Here is a 26,049-nt window from a genome sequence, read left to right on the forward strand (position 1 = left end):
ATGGTAATTCACACCGACCAAAGTAAATTAACGGTGTTCAACTGAAGAGCACGACGCATGACTGTTCTAATTGCGAAGCGACCGACCTTGACGAACAACAAAATATAATCAAAAATTGCAGGAAAGGATTTTTTTCCCTTTGGAAATGTTTTTGTTTATTATCAAAATAGTTTAGGTTAATAATTATTGTTGTCTAGTCCAATCCTTATTGAAACTAGAGAATTATTAGGCGTACGGGTAAATCTATTTTCTGTGAACAAAAGTCAATGGTTCGATAGTTTTCGTTTGGCTTCGCTGCGATTTCGTTTGGTGAAATCAAAAGATCAGCCAGACAGACAGAATTTAATAAACTCATTTTTGACTTTCTGCAGTCTTCAAAACCAAGGCTCTTAATTTCAGTCTTTAATAAAACCAAAAACAACTCCTTTCCATAGTTGTTGATTCTTGAACCACTACTTTTTTGCTATGGTGGCACTATGATCAAACAACTTATATACCGTTTTGATATTCACCGGAACTGATAAAGTACAGAATCGGCCAGTTTAAGTGGAAACTCGTTTACATTCGGCACGACAGTAAAGACGTTGCACTTCGGTGCAAATAAGAAAAGTGTTCTGTAAGTAGCAGAAACTTTCTGTCTGTCTAGCGGTTTATGTTGTACTGCTAGGTTACATTACAGTTCAACATAAACTGTTATGTACTGACGAGTCGAAGACGAAACATAAAGTATAGAAATCGGTTATGTGCCCTATGCACAAAATAGGTTAACCTCTAAATGATACCGAATGGATTATATCTTTGATTTATTATTGTGCTTTGTGTTGCTTTAACTACCACTGATTTGGGTTTACTTAAAAAACCCTTCTTAATCCACCTAGTGGTGTGATAATGCCTTTCTCTTCTTTCATAACAGTCTCATGAAAATATATTTCATACTTTTATTATATAATTTCAGACACTAATTTTGACACCAATTGATTCAGATTGATTCAAGTAGTTCACAAAAGCATGCTTCAGTGTTTATGCCACACAGTCAGCATCATTTTTCCAAACTAGTGCTTGACATTTGCGTTCCCTATTTGTATAAAAAATTTAAAAAAACCCTTCTTAGTCCACTTAGTGGAATTTTCATATATCATGAAAAATCTCCATAAGGGGGGAGGGGGGATACATGAAATTTCCAAAATCGAAAAAAAAATTTTGATGCCAAAAGGCTTAGAATTGCATGAAACGTCGAGATTTAGTGCCATCCCGAAAAAAAAAATTTTACGTCATTTATACCATCATATCTCCGGAACCAAAAGTCACAGCCATTTGATCTTCGAACTTGATCAATGGCCCGACAGTAGCTTTCAAACGAGCCCAAGTTTGTTAAAATCGGTTCAGCCACCTCTGAGAAAATTGAGCGCGTTCTAATATCTTCGAAAAGTGCACACACACAGACATTTTCCGATCTCGTCGAACTGAGTCGAATGGTATATAACACTATGGGTCTCCGAGGCTCCGTTCGAAAGTCGGTTTCTCCAGCAATTCTAATACCTTTCTATAGAGAAAGGCAAAAAATGTAACATTTTGATTGAAATTAGAAAAATAACATTTTTGTATAAGCAACTTTTCCCCTTATACCAATAGTAAGAGTTTTACGCGCTTGACGATAAAGCGATGCAAAGTGAAACACGATTTTCAATACTGATTTATGCAATTGTTTCTCAGCACCTAAAAGACTATGCACCGCACCCTTTTTCATGACGGTTCGATTTTAGCAAGGTTCGTTTTTGGCAACACAATCCTTAGAACAAGACATATGTATTACAAAGATGGCAGTATTTTTAAACGTAAAACAATTTCATATTTATATTGATTTATACTGCTTGCAACAATAATTGTTGGAAGAACACAACTTCTTACACCCTTATACCATTCGAAGAAGTTCGTCGAGATAAGCAAATTTATCACCCCTATTCTGAACAACGACGTATTGATTTTTCGATCGAATGAGGTTCGATCGAATCCGAGCTACTTATTTTTCTCGGAGATGGCCTAACTGATTTCTACAAACTTAGACTCATATGAACAGTCCTATGCTCCCATGTAAGGTTTCTGAATTTCATTTGGTTTCGACATTTTCAACGTTTCGGAACACTTAAATCCATTTGTAACACAAAATTTGATGCACGCACGTTGTTCTAAATTTTCATCCATTATAAAAATCGCCACACGAAAATTTTTCAACTTCTTTGTATAGACGCCAAACAAAAACTAATCGTACGATATGCGTCAAAATTTGACAGAATGTCTATAAAAGTGTTGCAAACGTTGAGAGAATAAAAGCTTACCGATTGGACAAGCGCGGGAATTTTAAAATGAAAATTCCGGGTCTTTTTTGATCATAAGGTATGTAAAGAAATTAAAATAATGTCACTCATTTTGCTCGTAGATGACAAATTTAACTGCCTTCGGCTACACTGATTTCCAAATTCCATGTCCGAAAGTATCGGGAATAGAGAAGCTAAAAGAAGGCCCAAACGAATTTAATAAACAAAAATTCAAATTATAATAAACATACAATACTGGTGAATTCTATCCGATTTTCGACTTCCAATTTTGAAATTAAAGGGTCATGAGTTTTTAAAATTCGAACCGTCATAGAAGATGACGATACTAAAAAAAATAATCGAAGTTGGGCTCAAAATTATTTCAATTTATGTTTTCTGCATACCATGGAATGCTTAATTGAATAAAAGCGAAGAATTTAAAGGTTTCATACAATTTCTATCTTTGATTCGTCTAGCAATTCCAAAATTACAATTGATTGAAATTTCAAACTGTAATTCAAAGCAACGATCAATCAAATAATGTTATGAAAACTAAAAGTATCGAAAAATATTCACACAAAAAACAAATTCGGATTGATAAAAATGGTATCATCTCACTGCTAGGTGGATTAAGCACGTTTTTTCGTATATAATTCAATACCGCGACATTCCTTTAGTAATTTGGTAATGAAGACGAGTTTGAACCTTGGTAGCAGTTTCTCAAATCTTTCAAACTTTCAGGCAATGTAGACTTTGTCACAAAACCCTACTTCGCATACTTTGTTTTAGCAAAATTGATTTTTTCAACAGGGTTAAACGATTCCATTCAAATCGATTTACATAATTATAAATCCTACAAAGTACGACTTTCACTAGATTAGTTCAAGTATGAGTTTCACAAGATTAGTCCAATTTTCGGAAACAAAGCTTAGAATAAAACTACCCAGATGCCTCTCTCACATCATTCATATTCTCTTGAATATTACTATGGGTTTTCTTCAAAGTAATTTTCCTTTAAGAACAAGGGAGTTTTTTGGCTAACAAAAAATTTTGAAAACAGGTTCAGCCAGAAGTTTGAAATTTTCAACACATTTCGCCCTTGTAAAAATCGAATCAACAACTCCTGCGAAATCCGTTTGTTTTGTTATACTCAAATGAGCTCAATTGAATGATCGTATCTAGTCATATGAAGTTTTGCTTGCTCAGTTTTAAGTAGTCTACCTGCTTCATTGTCTTCGCTGTAGGTAGTGAGCAAGTTCGAATGAATAGGCATAATGAACATCAACTCGATAACCAAAATTTTCGCCGGCCGGAATTATAAATGAAGAGAAACCGCTACCCTTCATTTGAGTTTTCGATTACAATAATTTTCGACTGTTTTGAATGTAATGAGATGTGTTCCAAAGTATAAAAAATGAAAACAGAAAAAGGAAACAATTAACTGCCATTAACTGTTTATTCTGTAGTTGATACTTCAGATTGATGGTATACTTTTCATGTTTATGTTTACATGAAACTCATTTGAAGGCCGCCCTCTCAAACAATCGAAAAAGATATTTTGTTATTTCAAGAGATCAACTGACGGTGGTTAAACTTAGCTTCGACTGAAAGAGAAACGAATGAAACTGAATGTCGTTCGGTTCGTCCGCGAAAGTTGTGTGTGTTAGAATGTGAAGTTTACGACAATATAGTGATTGTCAGTGTGAGCCACACTCGGTTTCAATTGAATTGGATGAAGTTTTACTGCACTGATTGTCACTCAAATGATGATTGTAAATTACTAATAATTTTCACCTAATAATTTCGAAACCGGAAGTTCTTTCATTTGAGCTACAGTTTGTTAGTCGTTAGGCTCAGCCATCTCTGAGAAAACAAAATGAGTTCTGTTCTGAAGTTTAAGCTCACTATTTCCGGTCCTCCTGAAACCGGATATCGGTATGACCGGAATGAGTTTGTGTGGTCATCAGCTATCAAGGTCTGCGAATTAGAAGATTTTTCTAACCAATTTTAAAGAATTCGCTTCTGTTTGCATGGTCACTCTTGAAATTGAATTTTTTGGACTTATCACTCCGGAACCGAAAGTCAGATCCTAATCAAAGTCAGGATCTTTCTATGGGATCGTAAGATTGAGAAAATAACCATTTTGTGATTCCGGAACTGGAAGTCGGATCCGTATAAACCGACCTTTCGATTGAATCTAAGTTGGTTGAAATCGGCCTCTGGAAAAAATAAGTGCCGAAAAATGTTACATGCACACATACGAACACAAACATTTTGCGATCTCGACGAACTGATTCGAATCGTACACGGGCCAAATTCCGATTCTAGAAATGAGCAAAATGAGTCATAATTTGGGGAAAAGAGTATATTTTCATGTTATGATAATACACCATGATTATAAGTTCTCGGATCATGATCCATTTGGACTGATTTAAGCGTAACGCATTTGAAGTTGAAGGGTATAACTTCAGGCGTGTTTCTGCTACGATGGAAATTCTTGTATCATAAATTCAGGCGTTATGTTTTAAAACTATGAAAATTTTAAATATGAATTAAATGGAATGGTGTGATGAACGAATTTTTTGGGAGATTTTAACTAATGTCTCAAATGATATACGTTTGAAGAGCCAAACAGTGAAAAGCACGACAAATTTCTACTAATCAGAATCATTAACAATTAAAATATTATGTTTTTGAAAAACGACGACGCCTAAAATAACGTGTTCACTTGCATTCATTGATTTTTTGTTTCAGAATTTAATCACTTAAACGAACTGCATGAAAAACACGAGTGAATCAACCCTCTTAAAAACAAACTCTATGTCGAATTCTTGCAAATACCGCGGAATGATTTTGCTTTTTTTTCTTCGAAACATCATTTGCATCGTCTTATTTAAAATATTTAGGTGAATCAATACAGCTTGTGTTGTTACATCTATGAAACAAATTTTTCAAAGTGGTTGAAATTTTTTTTTCTTATTTTCGTTAGATAGTTCCAAATTCATAGTTGAATTTATTTTTCGGTTTACGCAACCTCTCGGAATATTATTCTAACAACAGTCACATAAAATATGTTAGAATACATTCAGATACATTCATACAAAATGTAACGTGTTTAGTCTCTAATAATGTAAATTTTCGGTTCATTATCTTTATGTAAACATTTTCAGTACTTCTTGCTTTTCGATGTCTGCTTTTTGCCTTAATCTATTAAGCAATCCGTCACATCATTTGAGGCAGAGAGTTTAAAGTGATATCCGGGTAGAAAATTGGAGTTACGAGCTTTGATAGAAATACATTCCTCAAGTAACGCATTTTTGGACCATGATTAATTTTCATGGGAGAATACTTTTTGCTCATGGTTTCATGAGAAAAAAAAATTGGCTTCATTGTTTTTATAATCATGACATCAGTAACGGATTTCTTTCCGTGTATATAAACACGGCCTTCCGGGCCTCGGTTCACAGTCGGCTTTCACAGTGATTGAAATCAAATTCTAAACTGAAAAAAAACTTGTTATAGTCTTAAATTTTCTATGCGGTTCGTCTTCGACTCGTTTGTGAATAACAGTTTATATTGAACTGTTATGCCACCTAGCGGTTCAATGTCTAGACAGACGTGAACTTTCTGCTAGTTGCAGAACGTTTTTTTAGTTTAGCAACGAAGTGCTCTGCTAGCTGAGATGTCGAACTAAAACAATTTTTGAACTTATATCGGTCGATTCAGGTATGAGGCAATTAGGGGTTAACTTTTCTTTGTGTGCTTCAACAATTTGCAATTTCCAATTTGCGTTTCCTAGCGGTTCAACAAAAATCGCTAAGCAGACGTAATGTTTCTGATACTTTCAACACACTTTTTGCCGTGCTCTATAGAGAGGATATAAAATTGTTGGATAAATCGAGTTCTGATCGAATCCTCGGAGACCCCTTTTCGACTCAGCTCAACGAGATCGAAACATGTCTGTGTATATGTCTGTGTGTGGGAACCTTTCAATACTTTTTCTTACCGCTCCTTATTCTCCTTTGAAAGCTACTAATGATTTATTGATGAAATTTGAAGTTCAAATGTCTGGTTCCGGACATATGATGGTATAAGTGACACAACCTACAAACCGAATTTCTTCCATCGGCTCAATTTTCTCTGAGATGGCTCAATGAGTTTCGACTTAGGCTTATTTAAGAGCTACTATGAGGTAATTGATCAAGTTTAGGAGCGTCATGGCGACAATCTCTGGCTCGGGAGATTTAATGTTATAGGTGACGTAACCGACCAATCGCAGTTATTGTCATGGCGCCAAAATTTCTCGTAGTTGCATGAATCGATTTCTAAAGATTTAGAGGCATTTGAAAGCTGTTAGGTTTTTTGAAAAGCGTACAACACTAATAGCGAATAGTTTTTGTTCCGAGAATGTAATCATATGAATGTTTTAATGAGACTTTTTCGATGCCAAGAGAAAGGTATTATTACCAGACTATTAAGTGGATTTGAAAAGGATTCCTTAATCAAAAACGATTATATCAATTTAAGAAAGTTATTGTATGTGTAGACTTTTTTAAACAGCGCAATCCGACAAAAAACCTTAGTTTTTTTTTAATTTTTATCTTCTAATATCTCGAGGACGGTTTCTTATAAGGAAAAAGTCAATATTTAAACCAATTTATTGCTTTTCATCTTTTTTTTAAACCAATTTATTGCTTTTCATCTTCTAGTTTCTATTTTTTATCAAGAGTTGTGAGTTTTACAAGCTCCTTTTTTGAAAGGCATAGTTAATGATGGTTCTAGTACACGGATAAAAATCTATTACTGGTACCATAATTTTTTAATCATGAAATCATGAACCATGCCTTCTTATGAAATTTCATGAGCAAAATAACTGATGTCATGAAAATATTAATGAAAGAAGTGTTATTATTCATGATATCAATCATTTTGCTCATGAAACCATGACTTATTATTCATGATAGACATGATTCATGATTTCATGATTTTTAATCATGGTACCGGCAATGGATTTTTACCCGTGTAGCGTATTGAAAGAAAACAAGAAGTTTTCAAGACAAATCAAAGATGTGTTTACTTATTCTGGTAATTTTTGTTTTAATTCTTCAAAAAGTGTTCACTTTTTTTCAACAACAACAACAAAGAAACTCTGACATTTGTCACATTAGGTCATAATGAAAATTCCATACAGAATTTGTCTTTACCTGCATTGGTTTATTATACTGAAAACGTATACAAAGTTTTATGCAGATCGGAGTATGATTTTCTACTCATTTTTAGATTTGCTCTCTTGCATCTTATCCAAAGACGAAACGCAAAGAAAATTACTTACTCTAATTAGATTTTCAAAATTCGGAAAAAATCATCCAAGTACCGATTACCGGATTTTCTTGAAATCTTCAGAAAATGATAAACTTCACTCCACCCATCAAATTTTGTATAATCGATTTTTCCAGTAGTGGTTTTGCTCTAATTTTCTTCAACTCTAGCTCTGTTTCAATAGTGTTGGGATGATTGCGAGATTCCGTTTTCAGAATTACCCAACATTTTTCAAATGGGCGAAGTTCCTATTAATTTCGTACTTCTTTATTTGAGAGCTGAATCTTGGTGCTTCTTTATTAATGACCATAAACGCTTCCTAAGGCACTCTTCCGTGTAAATCGCACCGTTGATTGTTCCGGCAAAGATGAAGAAAGTGCTTATATCACTACATGCGCAAATCGCTTGCCTAATCAGAAATTTAATTTAAAAATTTTGCAAGTTTCGATAATTTTTTTTTGTCCGGCATCCTCCGCTACATCAAAATTAGACTTGACAGCGAAATATACTTGTTGATTGTTCCGGCAAATATGAAGAAAGTGCTTATTTCACCACATGCGCAAATCGCTTGCCTAATCAGAAATTTAATTTAAAAATTTTGCAAGTTTCGATAATTTTTTTTGACCGACATCCTCCGCTACATCAAAATTAGGCTTGACAGCGAATATACTTGTTGATTGTTCCGGCAAAGATGAAGAAAGTGCTTATTTCACAACATGCGCAAGTTGCTTGCCTAATCAGAAGTTTAATTGAAAAATTCGATAATTTTTTTTTGTCCGGCATCCTCCGCTACATCAGAAGTTGACGGAAGTCGGTCTTGCCGCAAGTCTCGTTATTAATCACTATGCAACATGGTTTGAAGAGCAAATTCGTGTAGCAGGTGTGAGTATTCGCAGTTGTGGTTTGCTTTCAATTCCGGTTTGGGGCTTTTTGCACCTTGCAAACATATAATCAAGCACGCTTCGTGTTTTTCTGTACAAAACCGATTAGCCCCTAGTATTTTTAGCGACATCTCACGCTTGGGCGGTTCTCGGGCAATTGCACAGTCTTTTACTGCCCTTGGGACCACTTAACGACCACACCCTTTCTACTTTCGGATACTCAGACCCTTCTAGAAGATTATTATCACACGAGACGCAGTTGTGTTTGCAGTTCCATGTAAGTCGTGAAATTTGTAATTCAAATAATTATCAAATACACCCTTTATATTTGGAGTGCATGTTTCAAACATAGTGGAATACTTAACCTATTAGGAAAGTTACATAGAATTAAGTCAAACTATGCAGCAAAAACCAGTCTAATGCAGCAACAATAATAACAGGTGATGATCCGGCGAACCTCTACGTCTGGGGTCAACTGCTGTGGGTAAACACTCACTTTTGGCTGGGTGGTGCTTTTTTCCTGTTTATGGATATCACCGGTATACCGAAGTTTCTACGAAAATACAAAACACAACCCGGCGCTAATGATCCGATTACCTGGAAAGATCTGAAGAAGGTAGTTCAGATAACGAACTTTTTGGCAGTTTTGATGTGTGTGTGTGCAAAATCTTGATTTCCCATTTCAGATCATCAAAACCGTTCTGTTCAATCAACTCCTGGTAGCAACACCACTGACGTACATTGGATTTCACAGTTTCATGAAGAATGATGTTCCCGACATCCGCGCACTACCTTCGTTGGCCGTCGTGGTACGAGATATTCTCAGTTGTATTCTACTGTGGGAAATTGGTTTCTACTATAGCCATCGGTTGCTTCATCACAAATTCCTGTACAAAATTGTCCACAAAAAGCATCACGAGTTTACGGCACCCGTGTCTTGGGCTGCTCTCTACGCTCATCCGATCGAGCACGTTCTGAGCAACATGATCCCACCGCTTGTGGGAGTAGCCCTGACAAGATGCCATCTGGTGACGTCGACGCTTTGGTTCAGCTACGTGATCCATGACACGTTGACGGCTCACTCCGGCTATCATTTGCCATTCCTGATGAGCTCCGAATTTCACGACTATCATCATCTGAAGTGAGCAAATTATTATCCTCGACATTAGTGCAGCTCATGATACGTAAATTTCTTCCGAATTCAGGTTCAATCAGTGCTACGGAACATTCGGACTGCTGGATTGGCTGCACGGCACCGATATACAATTTCGCACAAGCAAACAACACAAGCGAGATCATCGCCTGTTGGGACTGAAATCGGCTAGGGAACTCGTTCCGGATAAGTCTTGAAAAACGAAAAACTAAGTCACGAATTTTACGAATTTAATCAACCTACATGTGATTGTTATATTTTACGGTTTAGGTTTAATGTGAATATTTTTAGACTAATAAATCGGGAATTGTGATCCATGATCACCTTTATGTTTGGTAAGCAGTGATCCATTTATGGACTACTATGATCGAGGTGCTGAGACCTTTTGGGTTGCATACACTCCATGTCAGATGTGCTGGGCTACATTAACCACTTGAACACTGGCTATGAGGTCGCCTTCGATAGGATAAATTCTTTATTTATGTCTATGCTTCGTCTTCGGCTCATCAGTACATTAGCAGTTCATATTGAACGTCATCAAACTGGTTCCAAAATACTTTTTGCGCCGAAATGTCATGCATTTAGTGAAGTGCAGAAAAAACGAAATTTTGTTACAGCGTTTGGATAATTATTTTTATTCAAAATTAGGATGGCGTGTGTGATTATTAGATTGTAGATATTTACAAGCTTTCAAGTATTATAGTATTTGTCTTGAAGAACATTTGCGTTTATTTTATTGCGTGTGCCTGTGATTATTAGACTGCTAATGGGTGGTATATGAAATAGGTGCAAAATTTAAGCTAAATCGGGCATGGTTATGTGGTTCCACAAGGCGGTCAATGTTTGAAAAAAATCGATTTGAAGACTTCAATGCGATGCGATTTTTCTGTGAGCTTGAAAAGAAGTGAAATTATCACTTCAATTGGCAGGTAAATGTGTGACAAAATCGAAAACTTTTGAGGGGTAGTGAATTCAAGGACAACATTTTTTTTATAACTCCCACAAATGGAACTCGATGCCAGGTACTACCAAACAACAACAAACAAAAACAATATTTGGGAACAGTTCATAATAATTCTGAATCTGGACCTGAAACAGAATCGGTTCCAGAATTCAAGCTCAGAATTCAGTTCCAAAATACAGCTCCTATTTAAGAATACAGTTACTCTGAACTCTGCATCCTAATCTTGGAAGTAGAATCCAATTCTGGAACTTGAACCGTGTTCTGAACCTAGATTTGGGAACTAGATTCTAGAACTGAATTTGGAAACTGAAATTCTGAACTTTTTTTATCCGATTTTCTATGCGGATTCTCAAGTTACGTGTTTTTTTTCGCGCGTATTTCTGAAGTTACGCAAGTTTTTTTACGCGGTTTAGGATTTCTCTGAAGTGTCAGACCCAAACTAGTATTCAACGAAGTTGTCAAGAGGCGGAAGAGAACCGTCGACGAGCGACTTTGATATCTCAAAGTATCTTTGATGTCTAAAGTATCCTCGGTCTACCAGCGATACACGTTTCACCCAGCGTTCTCGCAAATACTCGGTATAAGTCATGTTGAGGGATGGCTCTCTGACATAGATGTTGGCTGTTGGAAGCTGTTCAACCACAATCTAAACATCGACAAAAAGCTCAAAATTTACCACCGTGGGCTCCAGAAGTCGGTAACGAAGTTGTTCAAGAGTGACCACGAAAATTAGATACTTTTAGAAGATAATGACCACAAACACCGGAGTTATCTAGCTTAGGAAAAAAATACCTTCTCGATAATAGATTAGCGCTCACAGCCTCTGGATGCCGGCATGAAGTCCATTGTCACGGGAAAACCATTGAGCGGAATAAAGCAGTTGATGTTAATTCCAGACCTGGATATTCGAATTCTAGGCCGAAATTCTGGAAAGAGAATTCAAGTTCACATCAGTATCCAGCTCTAAAATTTAGTTCCAGAACTCAGATCTAGAATTCCGGATCTAGATTTTGGAACTGAGTTCTAGTAATAAAATTAAGGCTGAGGTCAGAATCCGGTCCAGAGCCCAGTTCTTAAATTTAGCTCGAGAATTTAGTTTCAGTTTCCCGGAACTGAATTCTGAAACTGATTCTGAAACATAATTTTAAACGAAACCTGGATCATAGTTCTGAACCTGAGCTCTGGTACTACAATTCAGATTCAAGCCAGAATCGGTTCTAGAATCCAAGCCCAGAAATAAGTTCTAAAACACAGTTCCTGTTTAAGAAGTCAGTTCCTCTGAATTTTTCAAAAACAAAAGAAAATTTTGGAACTTTTTATGCGGTTTTCCGAAATTACGCGGTTTTTAATGTGAATTTTCAAAGTTATGCGGTTTTCTTGTTTTGTCTTAGAAATGCATGAAACAGCGAGATCTGGTGTTATCCCGAATTTTTTTTAAGTCAACTCGCTGACACTTGGAAAATTTTCTATTTTTCAAAATTTTTTTTTTCGAGATTACGATTTATGCAATTTTAAGACATTTGACATAAAAAAATTGGATTTTGGAGATCCCAAAGTCGATTTTTTTAAAACAAATTTTTATTGAGATAACATTAGATCTAGCTATTTCATGATTTTTTGAAGACATTTGACAATAAAAATAATTTCTATAGTTTTGCTTATCTTACGCGGTTTCTCGAAGTTACGTTTTTTTTGTGCGAAGCGTTTTTTTTAACTCAATTCTGAAACTAATTTTGAGGCCTGAATTCAGAATCTTGAACTGAATTTTGTACCTTAATTCAGGACCTGGATTCTGAAGCTGAAATCCAGGTCCAGAGTTCTGTTCCGAAATTGGGTTTCAGAATTCAGTCTCAAATTTCACATTTTGGGAGCAATTCCAAAATTCTGGTTCAGTTAGTCCTGAATTTTGGAACCATAATTAGAATTCACACAAGAATCCAATTTCAAAATTCAATTCCTTAATTTTAGTTGACGATTCTGTTCCAAAACTCAGACTCAGAATTTCGGATCTGGATTGAGGAATCTAAATTAAACTTCAGTTTTAGAATTTAGTTCAGAGTTCAGTACTAGAATCTCAGAAATTCTTTCTGGGACTGAATTCGGAATCTGAATCCCGGGTCTTAATTTTGAACCTGAACTCTGGAACTACAATTCAGGTTTAAATCTTATATTTAGTTCCTGAATTCCGTTCCAAAACCCACTTCTCGTTTTAAAATTCAGTTCCGCACTATTCTAAAACTGAATACAGTAACTAAAACTGAATTCTGGAGCATGAACCGTGTCCTGAAAGTGAACTCTAGACCTGAATTTGGAAATTGGTGTTGAATTCTGAAATTCGAATTCTGAACCTGAATTCTATAACTGAATTCTGAACTTAAGGGCTGAGGACAGTACCGTAAAGTGGTAGGTTTTTTGCTATTTTCCGGTTTCAAATTATATTTTCTTGAAAACGGTGCAGAATATAGAAAAATCCACCTGACAATATCTTCGAAATTTAGTTGAGAATATTCTGTGAAATTTTTAGAATGATTCATTGAGTTTTGCGATCGTGTTGTATTTTTTTCTGACTAAAGAATTGCTGAAAATTGGAACGCTCGGAAATGCATACCTCTACTTGATCATCGAATATCTCGGCTTTGAAGGCTTGTATCATAAATCTACCGTGACAAAGTCTAGATAATTTAGTTTAGATGCAATTAGTACATAAAGCATATATGATATCGCGATAAAAATAAAGGCTTGTATTTTTCTGTGAAACAGTTTTAATGCATCCGCTTTTTTTTCGCTTTGGTTTCCTGATAGCATTCTGAAAAAGGAGACGCCAAACACACAGACGTTTCATTGTATATGAACACATTTTTTGTTTCGCAATATTTTTTCATTGTTCATTGGAATCTATGTAATGTTCAACCCATGCGATAGATTTATGTGATAAAATTTCTCATCAAAATAATAACATGTATGCTGGCAACTCGGTACAGTTTGCTCATATACGAGAAGGTACAAGAGAAATACGACGCGCAAAGGGAATTGAGCGAGCCACGTGGTCGATTTAAAACTCAACACGTGACCCTCTGTCCTCAGACCTTAAATACTGGAACTGAGCTCGAAACCTGGAACATGTATTCTGGAGGTAAGTTTCAGATTTAGATCGGAATCCAGATGCAGAGTTCAGTTCCAAAATTCGGTTTTAAAATTCATTTCAAAAATTCAGATCAAGAATTCACTGAATCTCATTTCTGATCCAAGATATCAAATTGTAGAACTAAACTCTGGACTGAAATTAAGGAACTATAATTAAAATTAACAACAGAAGTTTGATTTAGAACTTCGTTCCAAAATTTACATTCAGAATTCTGGAACTAAAATTTATTCTGGAAGATGCAGAATAGAAAATTCCAAGTAGCTTCAGAATCCCGGAAATCTCAGATCTTAATTTTGAACCTCTGAGCTCTGGAACTTCAAGATCAAACTATAATGAGTTCTACAATTCAGTTCCTGAATTGCAGTTCCACACGATTCTGGAGCTGAATGCTGGAGCTACAATCGGATTCTTAAACATGAACCGAGTTCAGAACCTGGAATTGAATTCTAGAATTAAGTTCGAATTCTGAATACTGGACCGGAATTCCAAACTTAAATCCTGGGTCTGCATTCGAAACCTGCACAGAAAGAAAAGATGAAACTTACACGACATGTAAACGAATAGTAATAGTGTAAACAGACGTCAGTTAAAACGAAAATCTGATTTAAAACCATAATTGATGTAAAATTACATTGAAATGCATTTACTTTTTCATTGAACAAGGCTGTATATTTACAAATCGCTTAGTTTTGTAATGTAACTTTCCATTCAATTACCTGCTCCAAATATGTGCATGAAAATAAATGTAAATTCACAAAATATTTTTATCTGTGTGGAACAGAGTTTTGAAATTGGATTCTAAAACTGAATTTTGGACCGGAATACTGGAGCTCGGTTCTGGGACTGAATTTTTTTAACTCAACCCTGAAACGCAATTCTGTACTGTAACTGAATTTTAGTTTCAAAATTCAGATTAAGATCTCTGTTCCAGAATTCAGATTTACAATCCAAGTCAAGCACTCAATTGCATTTTGGACATGAACCTGAATTTTTCATGTGGATTCGGGAACTGGAACTGAATTGGATTTTTGAAACTGAATTCTAGAACTGAACTTTAGAGCTAAATTCTGATTTTGAAACCGGAACTATAGATTTTGAAAACCGGAAGTTCAGACCGAAATCCATAGCCGGAGCTAAGTTCCACAACTTAGATACAGAATATTGTTCCAGAATTAAAGTTTTAGGTTCAGTTTCAGAAATCCCGGAACTGAATTCTGAAACTGGTTCTAGAACTCAATTCTTGAACATAATTCTGGAACTACAATTCAGGTTCAAACCAGAACCAGTTCCAGAATCCAAGCTCAGAATTCAGTTCCAAAATACTGTTTAAGAATTCAGTTCCTCTGAATTCTGCAACTAAATCTTCTGGAACTTAAACCTAGATTCTGTAACTAGATTCTAGAACCTAATTTAGAAACTGGACCTCTGAAACTGTATAATGAAACAGACCTGTACTGGAACCTGGAACTGAATTTTGAAACTGAATTCGAAACTTGAATTCGGAAACTGGAACTGTTTTTTGAATTTTGGAATTCGTACACTGCATTCTAGAACTAAAATCGAATCTTGAATACTGAACCGCAATTCTTTAACTGTATTCTGAACTTAAACTCTGGACCTGAAGTCGAAATCTAGAACTGATTTTGGGAATTGGACTCTGGAATTGAATTCTGGACCGGAATACTGGAACTGAAATTTGGAACCCGTTTCTGGACTGAATCAACTCAAAGTTTCAAAGTTCAGGTTAAGAACTTTGCTCTAAAATTCAAATTTACAATCCAAATCAAGAATCCAGATTTTTTTATGTGTATTCGAGAGCTTGAATTCTGAACTTGATTTCTGAAACTGAATTCTAGAGCTGAACTCAAGAACTAAATTTGGAACCAGGGTTTTGAAAACCGAAACTACATTCTGAAAGGAATTCAGATGCAGAATAGAGTCCCTGAATTCAGGTATCCCGGAACGAAATCCTGAAACTGGTTTGGGGAACTCAATTCTTGACTTCAATTCTGGAACTACAATTCAGGTTCAAACCAGAATCAGTTCCAAAATCCAAGTCCAGAGATAAGTTCCAAAATACAGTTCCAGTTTAAGAATTCAGTTCTTCTGAATTCTGCAATTAAACCTACTTGATCTTGAACCGTATTCTGGGCCTAGAATCTGTAACTAGATGCTAGAACCGAATTTAGAAGCTGGAATTCTGAAACGGATTTCTGGACCTGGATTCTGAAACTAAATGCTGAACCTGAACTCGGAAACTGGAGCTGTATTCTGGAGCTAAAATTCAGATTCAGACCGGAATTCCGATCCAGAGTTCAGTTCTAAAATTCGGGTTTAAAATTGATGTCCATAATTCAGATCCTGAATGAAGTGCCATAATCTAGAGCTGAAACTCAATTCTAGTCTTGTGTTTTAAATTGTGAAACTAAACTCTGGACTGGAATGATGGAACTAGAATTTACATAAGAATCTAGCTCCGAAATTTCGTTCCAGAATTTTGGCTTAGAATTTCGTTCTAAAATCCAGATGCTGAATTCTGGACCTGGATTCAGGAACTGAAATAAAGCTTTAAATTAAATTTAGTTCAGAACCTGAGTCCTGGATCTGAATTTTAAACCTGAACTCTGAAACTATAATTCAAGTTCAGACCAGAATTAGTTCTTAAGTTTTCTGAAGTTTTGGAGTTCACTTCCCCAACCTACAACCAAATTCTGGAACATGAACCGAGGTCTAAACCTTGATTATAGAAGAACTGAATTTACAAAAATTGAATTGTGGAATTGGATTCTGGAACTGAATTCTTAGCCGGGATACTGGAACTGAATTTTGGAACTCGATTCTGAGACTGAACTCAATTCTGGAACTGAATTCTGTTCTGAATCTGAGTTTTAGTTTCATGATTATGGTTAAAAGCTCAGTCCCCGAATACATTTCTAGAATTCTGTTCCATAATTCCGATTAAGAGTCCAAGTCGAGAATCTTGTTCCAGAATCCTGGACCTTGAACTGAATTATGTATATGGATTCAGAAACAGGAACTGCATTTTCGACTTGAATTTTGATACTTAATTCCAGAGCTAAGCTCAATAACTGAACTCAGATTCACATTCACATCAAAAACCAGTTCCAAAACTCAGTTCCACATTTTTGGTTAAGACTTCAGTTTTAAAATTCAGATTTCTGGACTTGGATTTTGGAACTGAATTCTGGAACCAAAATTAAAGTTCAAACCAGAATCCAGTCCAGAATCATGCTCTAAAATCCAGTTCGTAAAATCAAATTCAGAATTCAGTTCCAGTATCCCGAGGACAAATTCAGAACCTGAGTCCTGGATCTAAATTCTGTATATTGTGAATATTAGATCTACAATTTAGATTCAGACAGGAATCAGTTTCAGAATACAAGCCGAAATTCAACTCCCGTTTTAGAATTCAGTTCCACTGGTTTCTAGAACTGAATCCTGCAACCGACTTCTAAGCCTAGTTTCTGAAGCTGAATTCAAAACCTGACTCCTGGATGAGATTTCTGGGCCGGGATACTGGGATGGATTTTTGAAACTCGGATTTGGAACTGAATTTCCTGAGCCTTGGTTTTGGTTCCAAAATTCAGTTCTAAAATCCTGTTCCATAATTAAGATTTAGAATCCAATAAGTCTGTTACTAACCTAAATAAAGCTGAAGTGCACATGACTATTTTTAATTGTTTCACGTTTCGTCTTCGGCTCATCAGTGCATTAGCAGATTTTGTTGGATTGTTAATGCCACCCCGCAGATCAACATAATCTGCTAAGCAAACGTAAAATATGTGCTATTTGCATTTCCCTTATTTTGACTTGGATTCTAAATCTGAACTCTGGAACTGAATCCTAGAACTGGATTCTGGAACCAAAATCAAGGTACCAAAAATTACATAACTGAAGAATCCAGTTTCAGTTTTAGAATTCCGGACCTGGAAATGAATTCTGAACCTGGATTCGGTAGCCCTAGCTGAATATTGGATCTGAGATTCTGGGGCTGAATTCAAGAACTTAGCTCTGGAACTAAATCCACAACCCGAATTCTAATGCTGAATTCTGGACCTGAAATCTGGAAATGGATTCTAGAATAGAATTCTGAACCTAAGCTACTTTCGGAAACAGACTGAAATTGACTACTAGTATAATTTGGTGATGAAGTGATCAACGTGAGTTGTAGTTTTTCGAAAACAACATAAATCAGTGTAGAGCAAATCTTCCGGCAGTAAGTGGAAGTGTTGCGGAAGAAGTGCTGTGCATGGGACATCATTTTACAATTACTCCTGACAATTATTAGTTTCCTTCTCGAATGAAATCGACCGATCCAGGAGAAATGTGTTAGTTTGGAATTGCTTTGAATCAATTCGATAGGCTAATTGATTTCCGGGCTAAAGTGTTTAACTGGAAACCACCTAACGACTAATTGTCCTTTTCAAGTGCCGCAAATAGAATTCATTTCGCGATCGAATTTCGATTAGACTCCAAGTCGAGATGTAATCGATTTCTTGTCGCCACCAAGCCACCAAATTCTACTAGAAAACACAAAGAATGAGCTATGATTCGTACGAACAAATGACCTCACTAAACCGACTCGCCATCTCACTCAACTCATCGCTCATCACAAAATATTTATTCTGAATTCAATCAGAGCTAAGCCAATTGGTTCAACGATTTCTGAACAATGAATGCCCATTTTCACCGATAGGTGACGATCCAGAGTTCTTGTACGTGTGGGGTCAAACACTGTATGCCCATTCCTTCTTCTGGATTGTGGGATTTTTCTATGTGCTAATGGACATCACCGAAAGGCCGAAATTTCTTCGCAAGTATAAAACTCAACCAGGCGCTAATGAGCCCGTAACGTGGAACGATCTGAGAAAGGTACCGAACTAATGTTGAAATGAAGTTTTTTTCTTACGTCTTACTGACGCGACATTCGTGTTTACAGGTTGCAAAAACTGTTCTCATCAATCAATTCCTGATTGGACTGCCGATGAGCTATATTTTGTTCCATCTTTTCACGAAAAATAGTTATCCGGAAATCCGTGTCCTACCGCCCGTCGCTGAGGTCATTCGTGATTTGCTGGTGTGCGGAATCCTGCGGGAGATCGGTTTCTACTACAGTCACCGGTTGTTACATCACAAGTACCTGTACAAGATTATCCACAAGAAGCACCACGAGTTCACGGCACCGATTGCGTGGGCTTCGGTGTACGCACACCCAGTGGAGCACATTTTCAGTAACATGCTGCCACCTCTGCTCGGTATCGGACTGATGAAATGTCACTTGGTGACGTCACTGATTTGGTTCACCACCGTTCTCTACGACACCCTGACGACACACTCGGGATACCATCTGCCGCTAGTCATCAGCAGCGAACGGCACGATTACCATCACCTGAAGTACGTCGATTGGGGTCAAGATTAGGCACCCGTTTTGTATCCCCCCCCCCCTTGTAGATATTTGTTTGCGATATGACATTTTCCACTCACCCTAGGTTCAACCAGTGCTACGGTGGATGGGGATTTTTCGATTGGCTACACGGTACCGATTCCCAGTATCGCAAATCCAAAAACTACCAACGTGACCGAAGGCTTTGGGGGCTACAATCCGCACGGGAACTTGTGCCGGATAAAGACGAGTGAACCCTCAGAGTGAAAGGAAAACGTGTGCGATGTGGCCCATACGGAACCCAGCAACCCGTCTGTCTGTCACCCGTTCCTGGCAGTATATCGCAGCAGTTTCGACAGCAAAGTGACTTCTTCCGCACGTGCCTATATTACAGTTAATACGTTATACGATGAAATAAAGTTGAAATGGGTCATAACCCGGTAAGCCAATAAGTTCAAGCATATCCAGCATTGTTCTACATGTGAAACACCTCCCACCCGTTTCCTCATTCCCAGAAGCAAAGTGTTGCACGTAAGTGGTGGGATCGATCGATGAGATGTGGATGACAGTTGAATAATTTTCTTTTGTTTTGTTTTTCCATTTGAATGTTTTCAGTGATCAAAGTATTATGTAGAGTTTGTCAGATTAGCGTACAAAGAAAATAAAAAAACCTCTTCCGCAGTTGTTGATACTTTAACGTTGGGTACTTCTATCCAACGCTATTATGGTTCAGCATTCAATATATCTGAACCCTTAAAGACCCTCATGATGGCATTCCTTCCAATAGCTAGAACCTTTTTGAAGCAGTTATCAGCTCAATGGCCAATTGTCTCAGGTTTTGTATCTTTTGATGGATAATTTATCACCCGTCGCATATGATACAATCACTGTCCTGCAGTGGAATTGTCGAAGCATCATGCCAAAACTTGATTCATTTAAAATATTAATGCATAGTCAAAAATGTGATGTATTTGCTTTATGCGAAACATGGCTTACTTCAAACATAGCTTTAAATTTTAATGATTTTAACATTATACGTCTCGATAGAGACTCTCCGTATGGTGGAGTGCTTTTGGGAATTAAGAAATGCTATTCCTTTTATAGATTAAACATCCCTTCAACTTCTAGTATAGAAGTTGTTGCTTGCCAAATAAACATTAAAGGCAAAGATATTTGCATAGCTTCGGTTTATATTCCTCCAAAAGCACAAGTTGGACAGCAACAGCTTAATGAAATGGTTGAAGCCCTTCCTGCACCACGATTGATTTTGGGGGATTTAAATTCGCACGGTATTATGTGGGGTTCCGTTTACAATGATAGCAGATCATCTTTAATACAAAACATTTGTGACAATTTTAGCATGACGGTATTAAATATGGGTAGCATGACACGGATCCCAAGACCTCCGGCACGCCCAAGTGCATTAGATCTATCTCTTTGCTCAACATCAATTCGACTAGATTGCACCTGGAAAATACTGCCTGATTTACACGGTAGCGATCATTTACCAATCATCATCTCAATTAGCAGTAGCAATTGCATTGCTACTTCCGCTAGTATTCCATATGATTTGACAAAAAATATCGACTGGATTAAATACCAAAGTAGTATCTCTAGTATTTTGAATTCAATGGAAGAGCTCCCTCCACTTGAAGAATATGACTTCCTCATTTGTTCGATTCTGGAGGCAGCAGAACAATCCCAAACTAAACGCTTTCCTGGGCCAACGACTAACAGAAGGCCTCCCAACCCCTGGTGGGACAAAGAGTGCTCAGAGGCTAAACTCGCAAAACAAAATGCTTGCAAGACGTTTCTAAAACGGGGAGGAGGAACTCCTCAGAATTTTGAAAAACTTATGGTTTTAGAAACCAAGTACAAGAGCATACTTCGAGCCAAAAAATGTAGCTATTGGAGACATTTTGTCGAAGGTTTGTCAAGAGATACCTCAATGAGCACTCTTTGGAACACGGCCAGACGAATGAGGAATCGTACCGTGGGCAATGAGAGTGATGAATACTCGAACCGATGGATATATGACTTTGCTAGGAAAGTTTGCCCAGATTCTGTTCCTACGCAGAGCATTATACGGGAATCTCCTCCAAATAATGGTTTTATTAATAACCCATTTTCAATGATGGAATTTTCTATAGCACTCTTGTCTTGTAACAATAACGCTCCAGGGTTGGACAGAATTAAATTCAACTTGGTGAAGAATCTGCCCAACCTCGCAAAAAGACGTTTGTTGGAATTGTTCAACAAGTTTCTTGAGCAAAATATTGTTCCACCTGACTGGAGACAAGTGAAAGTTATCGCCATTCAAAAACCGGGGAAACCAGCTTCCAATCACAACTCATATAGACCCATCGCGATGTTGTCCTGCATCAGAAAATTGTTCGAAAAAATTATTCTACGACGTCTCGACACTTGGGTCGAGACGAACGGTTTGTTGTCAGATACTCAGTTTGGCTTCCGTAGAAATAAAGGGACGAATGATTGCCTTGCATTACTTTCGTCTGACATCCAAATTGCCTTCGCTCAAAAGCAACAAATGGCATCTGTATTTTTAGACATTAAAGGAGCATTTGATTCAGTTTCCATTGATGTTCTTTCAGACAAGCTTCACCAAAATGGACTCCCAGCGGTTATAAATAATTATTTGCACAACCTTTTGTCAGAGAAACACATGCATTTTTCACATGGCGATTTGGCAACACTCAGAAATAGTTACATGGGTCTCCCGCAAGGCTCATGCCTCAGTCCGCTCCTCTATAATTTTTACGTAAATGACATTGACAGCTGTCTAGTAACCCCATGTACACTAAGACAATTGGCAGATGATGGCGTGGTTTCAGTTACTGGACCCAAAGCTATTGATCTGCATAAACCATTGCAAGATACCTTAGATAACTTGTCCGATTGGGCTGTTCATCTTGGTATCGAATTCTCTGCGGAGAAAACAGAGTTAGTCGTCTTTTCAAGAAAGCATGATCCCGCGCAGCTTCAGCTCCATATGATGGGAAGAATGATCCAACAGGTTTTAACTTTTAAATACCTCGGGGTGTGGTTCGATTCCAAATGCACGTGGGGAGGACACATTAGGTTTCTGATAACAAAATGCCAACAAAGAGTAAATTTTCTTCGAACAATAACAGGATCTTGGTGGGGTGCTCATCCGCAAGATCTAATAAAATTGTATCAAACAACGATACTTTCAGTGATGGAATATGGATGCGTTTGTTTTCGTTCCGCTGCAAACTCTCATATTATCAAACTTGAGCGAATTCAGTACCGTTGTTTGCGAATTGCCTTAGGCTGCATGCATTCAACACATACAATGAGTCTTGAAGTTCTGGCGGGAGTTCTTCCATTAAAAGATCGATTTTGGGAGCTTTCATCACGCCTGCTAATAAGATGTGAGGTGCTGAATCCCATGGTAATTAATAATTTCGAACGACTAGTCGAGCTTCGATCTCAAACAAAATTCATGACAGTATATTTTAACCATATGTCACAGGAAATCAACCCTTCAAGATATATTCCTATCCGTGTCAGCCTCCTAAATGTCCCTGACTCAACTTTATTTTTCGATACATCCATGCAGCGCGAAGTGCGTGGAATCCCGGATCATCTACGTTCGACGGAAATCCCAAAAATATTTTCAAGTAAGTTCAGGCATATTGACTCTGAGAAAATGTTTTACACGGACGGATCGCGAATTGAAGAAGCGACAGGGTTTGGTATGTTCAACAATAATGTTTCGGCCTCATTTAGGCTTCAAGAACCTGCATCTGTTTATATAGCAGAGCTAGCAGCAGTTCAATATAGTTTGAGTGTAATCGTCACATTAATTCCAAACCATTATTTCCTCTTCACAGATAGTCTGAGTGCAATTGAAGCCATTCGCTCAAACATGACTGGCAAGACTGAACCGTTTTTCCTGGGCAAAATAAAACAGTGCCTGAACGACATATTGAACAATAATTATCTAATCACTATAGTCTGGGTCCCGGCTCATTGCTCCATTCCTGGCAATGAAAGAGCCGATATTTTAGCCAAACGTGGGGCTATTGAGGGTGAAATTTATGAGAGACCAATTGCTTTCAACGAATTCTATAGCTCGTCTCGCCAAAGAACACTTGCCAGCTGGCAAGCTTCTTGGGATAAAGATGATCTGGGTCGGTGGATGCACTCAATTATTCCGAAAATATCGACAAAGGCATGGTTCAGGGGACTGGATGTGAGTAGAGATTTCATTCGTGTGATGTCTAGACTCATGTCCAATCACTACACGTTAATTGCACATCTCCTTCGAATTGGGCTCTCCGAGACTAATCATTGTGCTTGTGGCGAAGGTTATCGAGATATTGATCATGTCGTTTGGACATGCGTGGAGTATCGTGATGTCAGATCTCAACTAATAAATTCTTTGCGTACCCAAGGTAGACTATCCAATATCCCAGTTCGAGACATTCTTGCTTGTCGTGACCTTTCATACATGAAACTTATTTATCATTTCATAAAGAAAACTGGAGTTTCAATTTAATAAAGGCCCCTTTCAAGACTTAGTTCTGATCCCAGCTGCGTCCATGAGTTCAACCAATAGCTAAATTAGAATAAAAATAATGTAATGATACAAACAAACTCGAAACAGTTTATGAAATTATTAACAAAATGTCTGAAAATAACAGCTTATTTTATAATTTATAGAAGTTAATCGTTTGGTTCAAATAATATTTCCGAGTAGATTTCATAATTAATGACGAGTTACCTAAGATGATATTTAAGTATTAAGAGAATATGTTTTAATAAATGCAAAACGTTGTGACTATGTTAGAATTAAATTAGGATAAGAATATTATGTAAAAGTGATGCTACGGCGAAGAAAAACTTATGTAAACTGCCTTAAGAAATAAACGTATTTATGAAAAAAAAAAACGCTATTATGGTTGCCAACGCTATATTATGAGTGGGTTTATGTGTGAAGAAGAGGAAGAAAATGACACGTAAAATGAAAGCAACGGGTTTATCTGCTGGCATCAAAGTTCAATAAACAGTATGCCACCATCCATCGATAAAAACAGCCATTAATCTGTTTGCCAGTAATTATGAGGTAGGAGTACTTTCACCTCCCACTGCCTCTGGCCTATCGTATCAGCTGTAAACTGAATTAAGATTGTGTTACCAGGTGATTGCCTGTTTTTGTTGACGCCACCGTAGCCACCTTTGCGGGGAGTCTCTGTGATGGAAAGGTGATTACGGAACGATATTTTATCAGCGGCAGCAAAGTTTTCCTGAGGGAATTCGGAGTTAACGGGGCATACCCGGGTAAGCTTAAAACATAATTTTTTCACTTCATTTCACCAGATTATCGAACGGTGATGGTTTCATTAACTAGTACAAGTATTACATTAATTAGGAAAGGATTCTACTCCCAGTATATTTGAACGTTGCTTGGAAATATTTTGATAGTGGATGAATACCATATAAAGAAGTGAAATAATATAGAAAATGAATTTTTGCTGATAATTCAGTTTCAATAAAATTACAGGTTTCTTCAAATTGATGATATTTCCATCCAACAGTAACATTTAAACTGTACGGATTATCGTCGCCACAGTAAACTAAAAATCGAACAGCACCTGTAAACATTGACACGATAGATACGAAGTCGAATACATTGACCAAAAAAAACGTACGAGGCGAACGAACGAGCTGCTAGCGAAATACAATGGATGTGTTTTCGTAAGCAAAGATACCAACATGTATGGAAACACAAAAACACAAAACGAGTCATCTCGTCTTTTAATGATAAAATCATGATTATTGTTTATGATTTTATTACCGAAATGATCCCTTTGATCAGTAACAACTCTTCACCCATGAAAATGTATCATGATCGCTACAGGCGTAACCTAGTGGTGTAGTGATATCTTTCTCATAATACTCAATGTGATCATAAATATCACTAAGCAATTCTTCATAAAACTTTTTATTGAATGTTGATTAAAAACTAGAAAGTTTTAGATGAACTTTTCCGTGTTCTGCATCGTTGCTAACAGTTACCTAATTTTAAACTCACTTCACCTTGTAGTTTCGGAACCGGAAGTCCGATTTGGTAAAACAACGAAAAAAAGTTTTCCTCGTTGAATAACGATAGTCCATAACGTCGGACAACGTGTGGATACCTACCTTGGGAAAAAATTGATTGAACTCGAAAATAGTGTTTTTTTTTTGGTAATCGACTTCAAACTTCAATGTAAAATGTAGTCTCGAAAGAGGCGAGCAAAATTTTAACCGCTTAATTGACCGAATCGTCGAGCAAAGCATAACAAGAAAAGCCGACACATAGAAACCAGCAATATTTTCAGGGATTGAGCGCAGTGGGCTTACCTCTTTTGTTGGCTTGTAAAAAGACTCATTGATTCGTAATGGATTTTTGAATCCTTCCTAATTCAATCGTTATAACTATTATACTAGAACTATGAAGCAAGAGTAATTATGATTGACTAACCTGAGGTTATATGTATAATATACATATACATTGTATATATATTGACTAACTTGCTTACCATGTATATGCCTGAGTTTTGTAGCAAGCATGGATTCTTCATCAAAAGAACGATTGAAGACAAGAGAACATTCAAGTATTTTCGGTATCTCTGACAGTACTTCACCAGATCCTTCACGCTGTTTAGATGAAATTAATGTAAAAGTATTCACTTGACACGTGTGATAGCGCGCGTTCGAATTTCCTTATCGAATTTGTTAAAATAAATTACTGGACTGGAATTACTGCCAAAATATTCCATTCTAATTGACTTTTATTGTCATGTTCGAATAAGTAGAAAGTGTTTACATTATTATTTTT

At 36.9% G+C, this 26,049-nt stretch overlaps 2 protein-coding genes across 12 annotated transcripts in view; one reads left to right on the forward strand and one right to left on the reverse strand.

The window, feature by feature from the left end:
* The window catches only part of LOC131432279 (fatty acid hydroxylase domain-containing protein 2-like), a 35,855-nt gene extending 16,222 nt beyond the window's left edge, over positions 1 to 19,633 (forward strand). Inside the window, exons 2-5 of one of the 3 annotated variants that reach the window (XM_058598463.1) lie at positions 8,632 to 8,792; positions 8,956 to 9,131; positions 9,202 to 9,656; positions 9,721 to 12,103. In XM_058598463.1, the coding sequence (XP_058454446.1) occupies positions 9,042 to 9,131; positions 9,202 to 9,656; positions 9,721 to 9,865 (690 nt within the window). In that variant the 5' untranslated portion in view covers positions 8,632 to 8,792; positions 8,956 to 9,041 and the 3' untranslated portion in view covers positions 9,866 to 12,103. Of the gene's footprint in view, positions 1 to 8,631; positions 8,793 to 8,955; positions 9,132 to 9,201; positions 9,657 to 9,720; positions 12,104 to 18,494; positions 18,671 to 18,737; positions 19,193 to 19,287 lie in introns of those variants that run through there. The other 2 variants (XM_058598461.1, XM_058598462.1) reach the window with 2 other exon arrangements.
* The window catches only part of LOC131432272 (signal peptide peptidase-like 3), a 109,252-nt gene that overhangs the window by 68,343 nt on the left and 14,860 nt on the right, over positions 1 to 26,049 (reverse strand). The window contains exon 3 of one of the 9 annotated variants that reach the window (XM_058598451.1): positions 11,425 to 11,558. The exons of the other annotated variants lie outside the window; for them this stretch is intronic. The gene's annotated coding sequence lies outside the window, so the exon portion shown is untranslated. The remainder of the gene's footprint in view (positions 1 to 11,424; positions 11,559 to 26,049) is intronic. 9 annotated transcript variants of the gene reach the window in all.

Source organism: Malaya genurostris, chromosome 2 (genome assembly GCF_030247185.1).
Source record: "Malaya genurostris strain Urasoe2022 chromosome 2, Malgen_1.1, whole genome shotgun sequence".
NCBI lineage: Eukaryota > Metazoa > Arthropoda > Insecta > Diptera > Culicidae > Malaya > Malaya genurostris.